This window comes from Thamnophis elegans, chromosome 9, assembly GCF_009769535.1.
Source record: "Thamnophis elegans isolate rThaEle1 chromosome 9, rThaEle1.pri, whole genome shotgun sequence".
NCBI lineage: Eukaryota > Metazoa > Chordata > Lepidosauria > Squamata > Colubridae > Thamnophis > Thamnophis elegans.
In genome coordinates, this window is record NC_045549.1 from 72,662,347 (window position 1) to 72,675,388 (window position 13,042).

A 13,042-nucleotide genomic window follows, 5' to 3' on the forward strand; every position below is an offset into this window, starting at 1 on the left:
AGTTTGCTCATGGACACACTTGCAATAGCAATAGCAATAGCAGTTAGACTTATATACTTAGCTGCTCACTAAGAAAGGATTTTTCGAAATGACCATCAGATCATTAGTATATTTCTTATACAGTCATTAACATGCTCTGATGCTAAGGAGTTCTACTCCCCCTCCCCACCTGAAAAGAATTCTATTCCAACCGCCAGTTGCCTCACATAGCAATAGCAATAGCAGTTAGACTTAGATACCGCTTCATAGGGCTTTCAGCCCTCTCTAAGCGGTTTTACAGAGTCAGCATATTGCCCCCAACAACAATCTGGGTGCTCATTTTACCCACCTTGGAAGGATGGAAGGCTGAGTCAACCTTGAGCCGGTGAGATTTCAACCACCGAACTGCAGATAGCAGTCAGCTGAAGTAGCTGAAGTAGCCTGCAGTACTGCACTCTACCCACTGCGCCACCTCGGCTGCGTGCATGCCCTTTGCATGTGTGTGCTTGCTTGATGTGCACTGTGCGTGCATGCGCAGTGCAATAAAAATTCCTCTGCGTATTCGCTGAAGCAAAAAATAAGATGGCAGTGCCGTAGGCGCCACCCGGAGAACCAGTTCCGGGGTGTGGCAGGCCTGGGTTGCTGCCGGTTCCAACGATCCAGGCCGCCAAATCACTACCGGTTCATCTGAGCCGGTCCAAACCAATAGGAGCCCAACACTGGTCTGTAAGCCCTATGGACGTGATTTGGATTCCAAAGTGTATACTAGAATCCAAGACAAGTCTAACATCATAACAATTTATTCCACCTTTGTTCTTAAGTCTTATAATCAATCCAAGCTGCATTCAAGTTGTTCTTCCATCTCTTTCGGTTTTCCAAAATCAACTTGTCAATTAGGAGTTTGTTAGGTAAGCTCCCCGCTGAGAGAGCGAGTGCGTTCAGAGAAGCATTGTGAGAGTTGTGTTGGAGAACACACAAACCAGCATACAGAGAGACTGCAGTTTAAATAGGCTTTTATTTTCGTGGAAATAGAGGTATCGGAGTCCATCAAACAGTCCAAGTCATACGCGGATAAGTCAGTCAGTCATCAATGTCTTTCAGTTAAGGGATAATCCAAATAACATAGTCCAGTATCATATAATCAGTTCAGTACTCAAAGTTTGCTAGCAGTTGCAAAACTTACAATAGCTCACGGCACTTTCTAACAGCCAGCTTCCAAAACACTCAGATCAGATTAGCCCAGCATCTAACAAACAGAGAGCTAATAGTCATTTTGGCTCCCTCTTATGGCCGATTGAGGAAAACGGCACCCAATCACATTTTATAGTATGATTTAAAGAAACAGGTATAGCGTTGTTATATGATTTATATATTGCCAACCCAACCGTTAGATTATATTCCTAACAGAGTTGATGGTTGGTTGGTTGGTTGGTTGGTTGGTTGGTTGGTTTTTTGTTGTTTAGGCAGTTTCCTTTCTGTTCTGGTAGAGAAATCTTGTTTTCAACTAGATGTGGTTGGATCGAGTCAGTTATCACCCAAGTTTGCAATTCAAAAGTTGTTGCGAAACAATTTTAATGTGGCATTTTAATCCATCTTTTAAATTCTTCCCAAGGACGTGAGATAGGCCGATAGGGATGCTTGATGATGTTAGGGGTATAGTTGCAGGATGTAAGCTGCTCTGAGTGAAGCTGCCTTTTGCAATTGACGGATGGTGATATCGTCAATGCCAACGGTATTCAAGACGTTTTGTCAGGACTGCCATCCTGCTATACCATCCATGCTTCGCCAGCTGCCACTCTACCATACACAACGGTGGGGTCAGAGCTGCGGGGAGGTACAAGAGGGGAGGGCTAGCATAAGGGGAATCGAAACCACTTGTGCAGTCCCGTGAGACCCATCACCCATTCCAAGGTCACACCATGGTATGCACCACCATCCAACCCGCCAAGCCAGGAACTGTGCGTAAAACAATGTGTTTGAATGTAATTGGACAGATAAAGGTAACCAAGGGGGAAAGTGGGAAGAAGCGAAAACTTAACCAGATGCTTTGGGCGTGAAAGTTCAGATCTGGCTTTGCTACACTGGAAAAACTTGGCTTGGTTAATGAAAGTGTACTTTCATTAACAATGAATCTGAGAGTCTTGTCTTTTCTAACTGACCAAGTTGAGACGTCTGTCAGGTTTTGGTATTGTGTATTGTCTTTGGTCATAAGATGGGGTGCGATGGCTCAGCGGTTAGAGACATTGAGCCTGTCGGCTGGAAAGCTGACATCCCGGGTTTGAGACCTGAGCGCCATCCAACAGGCATGAGCTCCCGTTCCTTGCTCCAGCTTCTGCCCACCTAGCAGTTTGAAAACATGCAAATGCAAGTAGATAAATAGGTACCACTTCGGTGGGATGGGAACAGTATTCTGCGCACCTAGGTGTAAAATCATGCTGGCCACATGGCCACAAAAGTGTCTTCGGACAATGCTGGTACCCTTGGCCAAGAAACAGAGAAGGACATCGCCCCCTAGAGTCAGATATGACCAGACATACTTTTTGTCATAAACATTCTAAATCTATTTGCATGTCTTGATATCTTTTGGGATTTTGTGCAGTTCTTTCTCTTTGCTTGTGCTAACTCCAGATACTTCAACATCTGAGGTGGCGCAGTGGTTAGGGCCCACTTCAGCTGACTGTTATCTGCAGTTCAGCGGTTCTAATCTCACCGGCTGAAGGTTGACTCAGCCTTCCATCCTTCCGAGGTGGGTGAAATGAGGACCCAGACTGTGGGGGCGATATGCTGACTCTGTAAACCGCTTAGAGAGGGCTGAAAGCCCTATGAAGCGGTATATAAGTCTAACTGCTATTGCTATCTGCTATCCAGACTTTTTGGGGGGTTTTCCTGCCAACAATTGTTAAGTCGTGGTGTTGTTGTTATTATTATTATAATAACATGCATGGTGCCAAGCTCTCGACAACTATAATTCCTTCAGTAGTTTAACTAAGAACATGTTATATGTGAAGGGTCCTTAATTCGTTGCATTTTAACTGTAATATTGCTTTTCATTTTTTTTGTAGCAATCACCCAGGAAACATATTCATTCACTGTGGTTTAACTGCAATATTGCTTCTGATTATAGTTAAGAGTTTTTGTAGAAATCACGCAGGAAATATATTCAGAGTACAAAGAGTACTTATTATAAAATTAATTTTGATTACCGTTGATTCTGGTCCTCCTAGACTTGTGCTGTTTGTGGCTTTTAATTGCAATCAACAGCAGTGTTCTGTGTGAGCAATTTTAAACCTTAATCTGCACTTAACTCTCGAATCTACTTGCCTCAGAGGTTAAAAGAATGCTACCAAAGACGTTTTTAAAAGGCAGAACCATTGTCTTAGAAAGAGTCATAGGCAAGGACCAGCAATGTCACAATCTATATGTATAAAAATGTGTGTGTTCCAGCATAACTCTGGAACGCCTCGAGCAATTTCAACCAAACTTGGTACACAGATGGCTTACTCTCTGAAGAAAAATACTGTGGGGGTAAGACCGCCTTCTGCCAATTACCTCCCACAGACCCATTAGATCGCACAGGGTCGGACTCTTCCGGGTTCCCTCTACCAGCCAATGCCATCTGGCTACTACCCGGGGGAGGGCCTTCTCTGTTGCAGCTCCGGCCCTTTGGAATGAACTCCCCGCGGAGATTCGGACCCTCACCCCTCTCCAGGCCTTCCGGAAAGCCGTCAAAACCTGGCTGTGCTGGCAGGCCTGGGGTTGATGAGTTCCCCTCCCCTCTCGACTTGTATGGCCATATGACTCTTGTGTATTTTAATTATATGTATTGTGTTTGTATCCCCTTTCCCCTTTTGAGTTGTTCGCCGCCCTGAGTCCCTCCCGGAGAAGGGTGGCATACAAATAAATTAAATCTGAATCTGAATCTGAATCTGAAGATACCTCTAATACCCCTCGGTGTGTGTGTTCTGTTAAGATACAGCCTGTTGTGCCTTAAATGGCTTCTCCTGTACTGCCGTAAATGACTTCTACTGTACAGCGCAGTGGAGTTCCCATGATAATGGCTTCACAGTACTCCACAAGGGGCTCCTTCTGGTAAGGGGGAAAATCCAACATTAGAAATTATGTTTGGTCTGGACATTTTCCCCCTATAAACAAATATCCAGGCAACGCCTAGTTATCTCATAGTTAATATAGAAACATTCCTTTCTTTTCCCTGCCCAAAATTCCCTGCGGTCTTCTCTATTCAGCTAACTAAATTTTCTAGCACATTCTTGTGTACAGGCAGTCCTCAAATTTCAAACATAGTTGAGCCAGAAATAGTTGCTAAGGGAGACCTTTGTCAATTGGGTTTTGCCCCATTTTGCAACCTTCCTTGCCACCGTTGTTAAGTGAATCACTGCAGCTCTTAAGTTAACAGCCCGGTTGTTAAGTGAATCTGGTTTCTCCCCATTGACTTTGCATGTCAGAAAGTCGCCAAAGGGGATCATAGGAACTTTGGACGCAGACACCGTCATAAATATGAGTCAGAGGCCAAGGGGCTGATCACGTGACCGTGAGGATGCAGTAACGGTCGTAAAAACAGTTCTGTCACTTTTTCCCAGTGCCGTTGTAACTTTGAACAGTCACTAAATGAACTGCTGTAAGGACCACCTGTATAAGAAGAAGAAAGAGAGCCTGATCGCTTTCTGAATCCATTGGAAACTTCTTGTCGGATTAAGGGAAGTACTAAAAAAATCGCCGAAAATAAACAAATGGCCCGAAAGGACTCCATGCCTTGAATTCAATGCTTCAAGGGACAGAATAGAATCACAAGAGAGAATATCAGGCTCCTGATTGCAAAACAGTAGGGAATCTCCAAATTGGAGGATCTAATAAACACCCTGTTTATTATACCGTTGTGTAAACAGAGGCATGGAATCAAGATACTACTACCACTTTGTCAAACTCTAGTAAAGACCACACCTGGAATATCACAGCCAGTTTTGGTCACCCACAGTGGTGGGATTCAAATAATTTAACAACTGGTTCTCTGCCCTAATGACCGGCTGAGGGGACATGGCCAGGGGGTGTGACGGGCAGTACTCAACCTCCTGGGAGCAAAAATGGGCTGAGGGGGCGCCACACACCCCCACACCCTGTTTTGGACCTAGTAAGTCTCCCTGCACTTACCTGGGAGCCAGAGACCCGGGGAATATAGGGACTCCTGGAATGGGCAAAGCAGGAAGGGGCGAGGCCAGCCAGCAACTTAATAACTGGCTCGCCCAAACCAGCCCGAACCGGATGAATCCCATCACTGGTCCACCGCACTACAAAAAAGATGTGGAGACTTTGGAGAAGGGCAACTCAAACAATCAAAGGCCTGGAGACTAAAACATAGGAAGAAGAACGGCTACAGGTTTTGGGTTTGGCTAGTCTAGAGAAATGAAGGCTTAGGGTGTGACATGACAGCAATCTTCCAGTATTTAAGGGGCTGCCACAAAGAAGAAGGGGTCAAATTGTTCTCACCCAAATCACCTAAAGGCAGGGCAAGAAAGAATGGTTGGAAACTAACCAAAGAGAGAAGCAATCCGGAATGAAGGAGAAAAGTCTTCCGGGTTTCTGGCGCGCATGCACAAGTGATAATCAGCTGGCCTTTCTGCATACGGCAGTGCTGGAAACCGGAAGAGCTGGTCTTCCATTTTCCAGCATGCACGACACCCAGCTGATCAGCACCTGCGCATGCGCAGCCGTAACCGGAAGATTTGCTGCCTGGCTTGTATGTATGCGCTGGAAACCAGACGTTCATTTTCCAGCATGCACAACACCCCCTTGGAAGCTCCTCTTCCAGATCGCGGCCCAGACGAGCACGCAAAGTGCTCACTTTTCGGCACTTGATGCCAAAAAGGTTTGCCATCATTGGTATAGGATCTCCTGCTTAAGTAGGGGGGTGGATTCCAAGACTGCCAAGGTCCCTTCCAGCTTCTATTCTATTCTATTCTATTCCATTCCATTCTCTATTCTGTTCTGTTCTGTTTTATTCTATTCTATTCTATATTCCGATATTCTATTCCATTCCATTCTATTCTATTCCATTCCATTCTATTCTATTCGATTCTTTATTCTTCTATTCTATTCTGTTTTATTCTATTCTGTTCTCTTCTATATTCCAATATTCTATTCTATTCCATTCCATTCCATCCCATTCTTTATTTTTCTATTCTATTCTGTTTTATTCTATTCTATTCTATATTCCGATATTCTATTCCATTCCATTCTATTCTATTCCATTCTTTATTCTTCTATTCTATTCTGTTTTATTCTATTCTGTTCTATTCTATATTCCAATATTCTCTTCTATATTCCAATATTCTCTTCTATATTCCAATATTCTATTCTATTCCATTCCATTCTCTATTCTGTTCTGTTCTGTTTTATTCTATTCTATTCTATATTCCGATATTCTATTCCATTCCATTCTGTTCTATTCCATTCCATTCTATTCTATTCGATTCTTTATTCTTCTATTCTATTCTGTTTTATTCTATTCTGTTCTCTTCTATATTCCAATATTCTCTTCTATATTCCAATATTCTCTTCTATATTCCAATATTCTATTCTATTCCATTCCATTCCATCCCATTCTTTATTTTTCTATTCTATTCTGTTTTATTCTATTCTATTCTATATTCCGATATTCTATTCCATTCCATTCTATTCTATTCCATTCTTTATTCTTCTATTCTATTCTGTTTTATTCTATTCTGTTCTATTCTATATTCCAATATTCTCTTCTATATTCCAATATTCTCTTCTATATTCCAATATTCTATTCTATTCCATTCCATTCCATCCCATTCTTTATTTTTCTATTCTATTCTGTTTTATTCTATTCTATATTCCGATATTCTATTCCATTCCATTCTATTCTATTCCATTCTTTATTCTTCTATTCTATTCTGTTTTATTCTATTCTATTCCATTCCATTCTATTCCATTCCTTATTCTTCTATTCTATTCTGTTTTATTCTATTCTATATTCCAATATTCTATATTTCAATATTCTATTCTATTCCATTCTTTATTATTCTATTCTATTCTGTTTTATTCTATTCTATATTCCGATATTCTATTCCATTCCATTCCATTTTTTATTCTTCTATTCTATTCTGTATTCCAATATTCTATTCCATTCCATTCCATTCTTTATTATTCTATTCTATTCTTAAGGCATTTTTTATTCTTCTATTCTATTCTGTATTCCAATATTCTATTCCATTCCATTCCATTCTTTATTATTCTATTCTATTCTTAAGGCATGGATGCCTTTCAACTTGGTGACTTTTAGGATCATCTCTGCTTATGCTGATAGTTATATAACCTCCTTAAAACAGCATACATTGGAGGGGGGGAGAAAGAACAATAGAGAGAGTACTAAAACTGGGTAGACTGAAACGATCCAGCTTCCCCCAGAGAACTTTCTTAGAGCAGCAACGGATGCTGTGTGTTTGCCAATCATCCTCACGGGAGAAAGTATCACTCAATTCTGAGATCCTGGAGCTCGGGAATCCCCCAAGGAGGAAACTGTAACAAATCCAATTGCTTCCTTTCCACCATGTTTGGAAAAAAAGTCGGATGAAAGTCTAGGCAGAAAGGCAAACAGTCAATGGGTGTTACTGGAGAATATTAGAGGAGGAAGCAATATTGATCTAGCATGCAAAGATGAACATCTCGTATAGAAAATAATATTTGTAGCTTAGAATTGAACTAGGTGATCCCTGGTGTTTTTTGAGCTTGGTGGCTTTCTTGCAGATATTTCATGACCCAACTGGGGACATCGTCAGTGCAACCCCAGGCAAAGGGGTTTGGGAGGAGGAGGAGGAGGAGGAGGATGTGGCTCACCAGCAGCCAGCAGAGCTGGCAGCGGATTCAGACAGTGAGGAGGTTGGAGAGGAAGATGGGCCAGTCCTGGAGTCTGGGGAAGGCTTGGAGGAGGGCTCTGTGTCGGAGGCAGAGAGGGGGCCAGGGCTGTCTGACAGTTATCAGCTGCCTTTGGAATCAGACATCAGTGAGGCAGACGAACAGCTGGAGCCTGTTCCCAGTGTGTGCATGTGCAGAGATGCCAGACAAAGGGAACAGCTAAAGAACAGATGTCAACCTGGGAGTAAAGCCACAGGTGGATGATGAATGGTCCCTCCCAGAGGAAATAAAACGAGGAGCGAAAGGGGAGTGGAGTTTGCAGGAGACAGTTAGTTCGCTTAATTGGTTCGTGACTCTCCGAGACTCCTTGCCAAGTTTTGCAGATATCAGCCTGGCAGCTCTCCAAGCCAGATAAGGTCTGTGACTGTAAATCCTCCCTTGAAATTCAAAGACTGCTGGATGTGAATGAGCAGAATCATAATATCATGGCCCGTGGAAAGTTATTCTGGATTAAGACAGGATATTTTTATATATTTGTTCCTCTTTTTTTGCCTACAATTCATAACTGGCTCAGCCTATTTAAACAAGCAGGAATAATACATCTAGATTCATATTTATAGCCCTAAATATTACATTCCAATAAATGAGATTATGCTGCCAGAGTATGAATGTGCAATCATATAATCATTATGACTTCAAGAAGAAAGAAATGGTTGTTATTTTGGTCTGCATTTTTATAGAAGTTATCTTTAGTACAGGCTGATATCACAGGACTTAATTCATACAATTCAAAAAATAACTTTTTCCTTTCCGCATTAGCAACGAGAAATGAACATTATTTGCCTTCCCCAAAGGCAGATATTTAAAAATCTCCTTCCACGTTTAAAATAAAAAACTGAATTGTTTTATTTCGTTATAAAGTAGACTCATTTGGTAGCGATCCCACCTTGAAAGGGCGGGGGGTTATAAATTTATACAATTTAAATTGGAGGACCTGTCAGTCATCCCAATTAATTTATTCCTTCTTATTTACCGTTATTGTTTTTTCCAACAATCCGATACATTGAGGTACATGGTAAAACAAATTTGCTAGCCTTTTTAAACGCACTGTATATTATGCATGCTGAATTTCACTTATTCAAGTAAAAATAAATTTCCATAATTAAGCCAGAATAGGTCTTCGTATTCTTTGAATGGTTTTCCTGAATAATTTGCATTCGTTTCAACTTTATGATAGTTCAACTTTAGTTCCTAGGTGTAGAAATTTCAGGAATACAAGAATAGAACAAGTCAGTGGCTGAACTCTAAAGGTAAAGGTTCCCCTTGCATATATGTGCTAGTCGTTCCTGACTTTAGGGGGCGGTGATCATCTCTGACCCAAAGCCGAAGAGCCAGCGCTGTCCGAAGACGTCTCCGGGGTCATGTGTCCAGCATGACTCAATGCCGAAGGCGCACAGAACACTGTAACCTTCCCACCAAGGGTGGTCCCTATTTTTTTACATGCTTTCCAACTGTTAGGTTGGCAGAACCTGGGACAAGTCACGGGAGCTCCCTCCGTGGTTCCACCACAAATCCGCAAAGCCCTTATCCGCGGAGACATAAGCGCGAAGACTAATTTGCGCCGTTCGAAGCGCTAAGGAAAAACGCGACCCTACCGCGATGACATAATCGCGGAGGGCAAATCCGCACATTCCCAAGCACTCAGTACCCTAAACCTAATCCTAAACCTAACCCTAAACCTAACGCTAAACCTAACCCTAAAACAAACCCTAAAACAAACCCTAAAACAAACCCCTAAACCTAATGCTAACCCTTACCTTAATTGAAATCGGCTTTCTGCCGCGGCGCCATTTTAAAGCGCCCTTCTGTTGCCGCGCTGTTGTCACGGCGGTGATGACGCGCGGTGATGACGTCGTGGCTTTAGCGACGCGATTTTATCACCGCTATTTTGACGAGCGCGGTTTTGTCGTGCCACGCCCTCCGTTACGCGGCGCTAGGGATTCGAACCGCTGGACTGCCAAGCTTTCTGGTCAACAAGCTCAGTGTTTTAGCCACTAAGCCACCACATCCCTTGCTGAACTCTATAACTGGCTAATTTTCAGTCTTGTCTCCTTCATTTAATCGAATCACGACAGTTCTATAGACTAGGTGAAACTTGGCTTAATGCCAGTAACTGTGAGCGGGATTTTGGCATCCTACAGGACACTCACTTAAATATGAGCCAACAATGTGCAGCGGCACTCAAAAAATCCAATGCAATCCTAGGTTATATTAATAGAGGGATAGAATCTACCACTTTACAAAGCTTTAGTAAGACCACGCTGGGAATACTGCATTCAGTTCTGGTCGCCACGATATGGAAAAGATGTTGAGACTCTGGAAAGAGCGCAGAGAACAGCAACAAAAATGATTAGGGGGCTGGAGGCTAAAACAAATGAAGAATGGTTGCAGGAACCGGGTTTGTGTGTTTACTCTAGAGAAATGAAGGATAAGGGGGGACATGATAGCAGTCTTCCAATATTTGAGGGGCTCCCTCAAAGAAGAATGGGTCAACCTAAGCAAAGCACCAAAAGGCAAGATAAGGAGCAATGGATGGAAACTAAACAAGGAGAGAACTGACGTAGAATTAAGAAGGAATTTATTGGCAATGAGAACAATTAATCAGTGGAACGGCTTGCCTTCAGAAGTTGCGGGTGCTCCATCAACAGTGGCTTTCAAGAAGGTACTGGACAACCATTTGTCTGAAATGGTATAGGGCGGGTGTTGGCAAACTGTGGCTCTGGAGCCGCATACGTCTCTTTCGATGCCCTGCTGTGGCTCCCTGTCGGCTGAATCCACCACTGGCTGGCCTCATTGGTGGGATTCAAATTTTTTTACTACCGGTTCTGTGGGCATGGCTTGGTGGGCATGGCAGGGGAAGGATACTGTAAAATCCCCATTCCCTCCCCACTCCAGGGGAAGGTTACTGCAAAATCCCCATTCCCTCCCCACTCCAGGGGAAGGTTACTGCAAAATCCCCATTCCAGGGGAAGGATACTGTAAAATCCCAGTTCCCTCCTGATCAGCTGGGACTCGGGAGGCAGGGAATAGATGGGGGGAGGGCCAGTCATAGATGGTATTTACCAGTTCTCCAAACTACTCAAGATTTCTGCTACCGGTTCTCCAGAACTGGTCAGAACCTGCTAAATGCCACCTCTGGCTGGCCCCGTCCTTTGCCCTCCCCTTCCAGTCACTCCTCGCCTGGCCTGAAAGAGATGAGAGAAGAATGAGACAGACAGACAGACAGACAGAGACAGAAAAAGAAAAAGAGAAAGAGAAAGAGACACACAGAGAGTGATATCTGTTTCCCACAGAAAACACCAGGAGCTACAAAACCTGATTAGGTGTGGCTGGGGGTTACCATGTGACTGGGTGGGAGTGAGTGGTGTTGAATTGGCCATGCCCATCCAGGTTTTGTGGCTCTTGGTGTTTTCTTTTTTGTGGGAAACTGGTCCAAATGGCTCTTTGAGTGTTTAAGGTTGCAGACCCGTAATATCGGGTCTCCTGCTGAAGCAGGGGGTTGGACTAGAAGACCTCCAAGGTCCCTTCCAACTCTGTTATTCTTTGTTCTCTATTTGTTGTGTAGACCTCTGATCATCCCAGCTTTTGAGCTCCAAAGAAGCTGGTTCAGTTTTGCCGTTAATTGACTTAATAGCCCACTCAAACATTGGAAGTAATTAAGCGTGGAAACACTATTTTTAGTGGAAACCACAGGATATAACTAAACAAATAACTGATCTCTGAACCGACCTAAAAGAAGGCAAACTTGCCTTCTTTAAATATCGCAAACTTTAATCATAGAGGAAAAAGTTCACTCCAGGTTTTTGTTGCTGCTTTGAGGGTATCTCAACAGGTAAATTTTGCAGTTTTACACATGAGAGTAGAAAGGACATCAGTTAAATTGAAAAAAGTTTTAACTCTTAATTTATGGTTAAAAAAATTTGTTTGGCACTAAAAGCATTTGATTTCTCTTACAATTTTAAAAAGGGACGCAGTGGTTCAGTGGCTAAAACACTGAGTTTGTAGATCAGAAAGGTCAGCAGTTCGAATCCCTAGAACTATGTAACCGAGTGAGCTCCTGTTACTTGTCCCAACATATTAACTGCAAGTAGAATTGTATTAGCACAGAACTGGAAACAAACAGATATCGCCCCAGATTCAATTATAGGAAAGGAAAATCTATGAATGTGCAGAAATGGATAAAGTGTGTATGGAAATGAAGGAGAGGGAAGAAACCAAGTATTATCAAATTTGGAATAGATGGTATTCCTGGTTTGAGAGTAAATGTAAAACTTAAGGTATAAAGGGTAAAAGTATATATGGAGTATTTAAATAAGGATATAACTTAGGATAGTGATATAGAGATAGAATTTTTTGTAAATAGTTACGGAAAATAGTTTTTTGTAAATTGTTACGGAAAATATGTATACCGATATGGAAAAATTACTACAAGTATAACTTTGTGTTTTATTTTTTAAACATTGCAAAATGTAATAAATATTATTATTATTTTTTTAAAAAAGAAGAACTTTGTGGTCTGCTTTTGTGGAGTAAGACTAGAGGTGGTATTTAGCAGGTTCTGACCAGTTCTGGAGAACTGGTAGCGGAAAAATTGAGTAATTCAGAGAACCAGTAAATACCACCTTTGGCTGGCCCCACCCCCATTTATTCTCTGCCTCTCAAGTCCCAGCTGATCGAGATGAAATGGAGATTTTGCAGTATCCTTCCCCTGGAGTGGGGATGGAATGGAGATTTTGCAGTATCCTTCCCCTGGAGTGGGGTGGGAATGGAGATTTTGCAGTATCCTTCCCCTGGAGTGGGAAGGGAATGGAGATTTTGCAGTATCCTTCCCCTGGAGTGGGGAGGGAATGGAGATTTTACAGTATCCTTCCCCTGGAGTGGGGAGGGAATAGGGATTTTGCAGTATCCTTCCCCTGAAGTGGGGAGGGAATAGGGATTTTGCAGTATCCTTCCCCTGGAGTGGGGAGGGAATAGGGATTTTGCAGTATCCTTCCCCTGAAGTGGGGAGGGAATAGGGATTTTGCAGTATCCTTCCCCTGGAGTGGGGAGGGAATAGGGATTTTGCAGTATCCTTCCCCTGGAGTGGGGAGGGAATAGGGATTTTGCAGTA

The 13,042-nt window shown here is 42.6% G+C and overlaps 1 protein-coding gene across 1 annotated transcript in view; it reads left to right on the forward strand.

Moving 5' to 3' along the window:
* The first annotated feature begins 10,372 nt into the window (after positions 1-10,372).
* NWD2 (NACHT and WD repeat domain containing 2) overlaps positions 10,373-13,042 on the forward strand; it is a 35,004-nt gene continuing 32,334 nt past the window's right edge. The window contains 1 exon segment of the mRNA XM_032223675.1: positions 10,373-10,445. Coding sequence (XP_032079566.1) covers positions 10,373-10,445 — 73 coding nt within the window.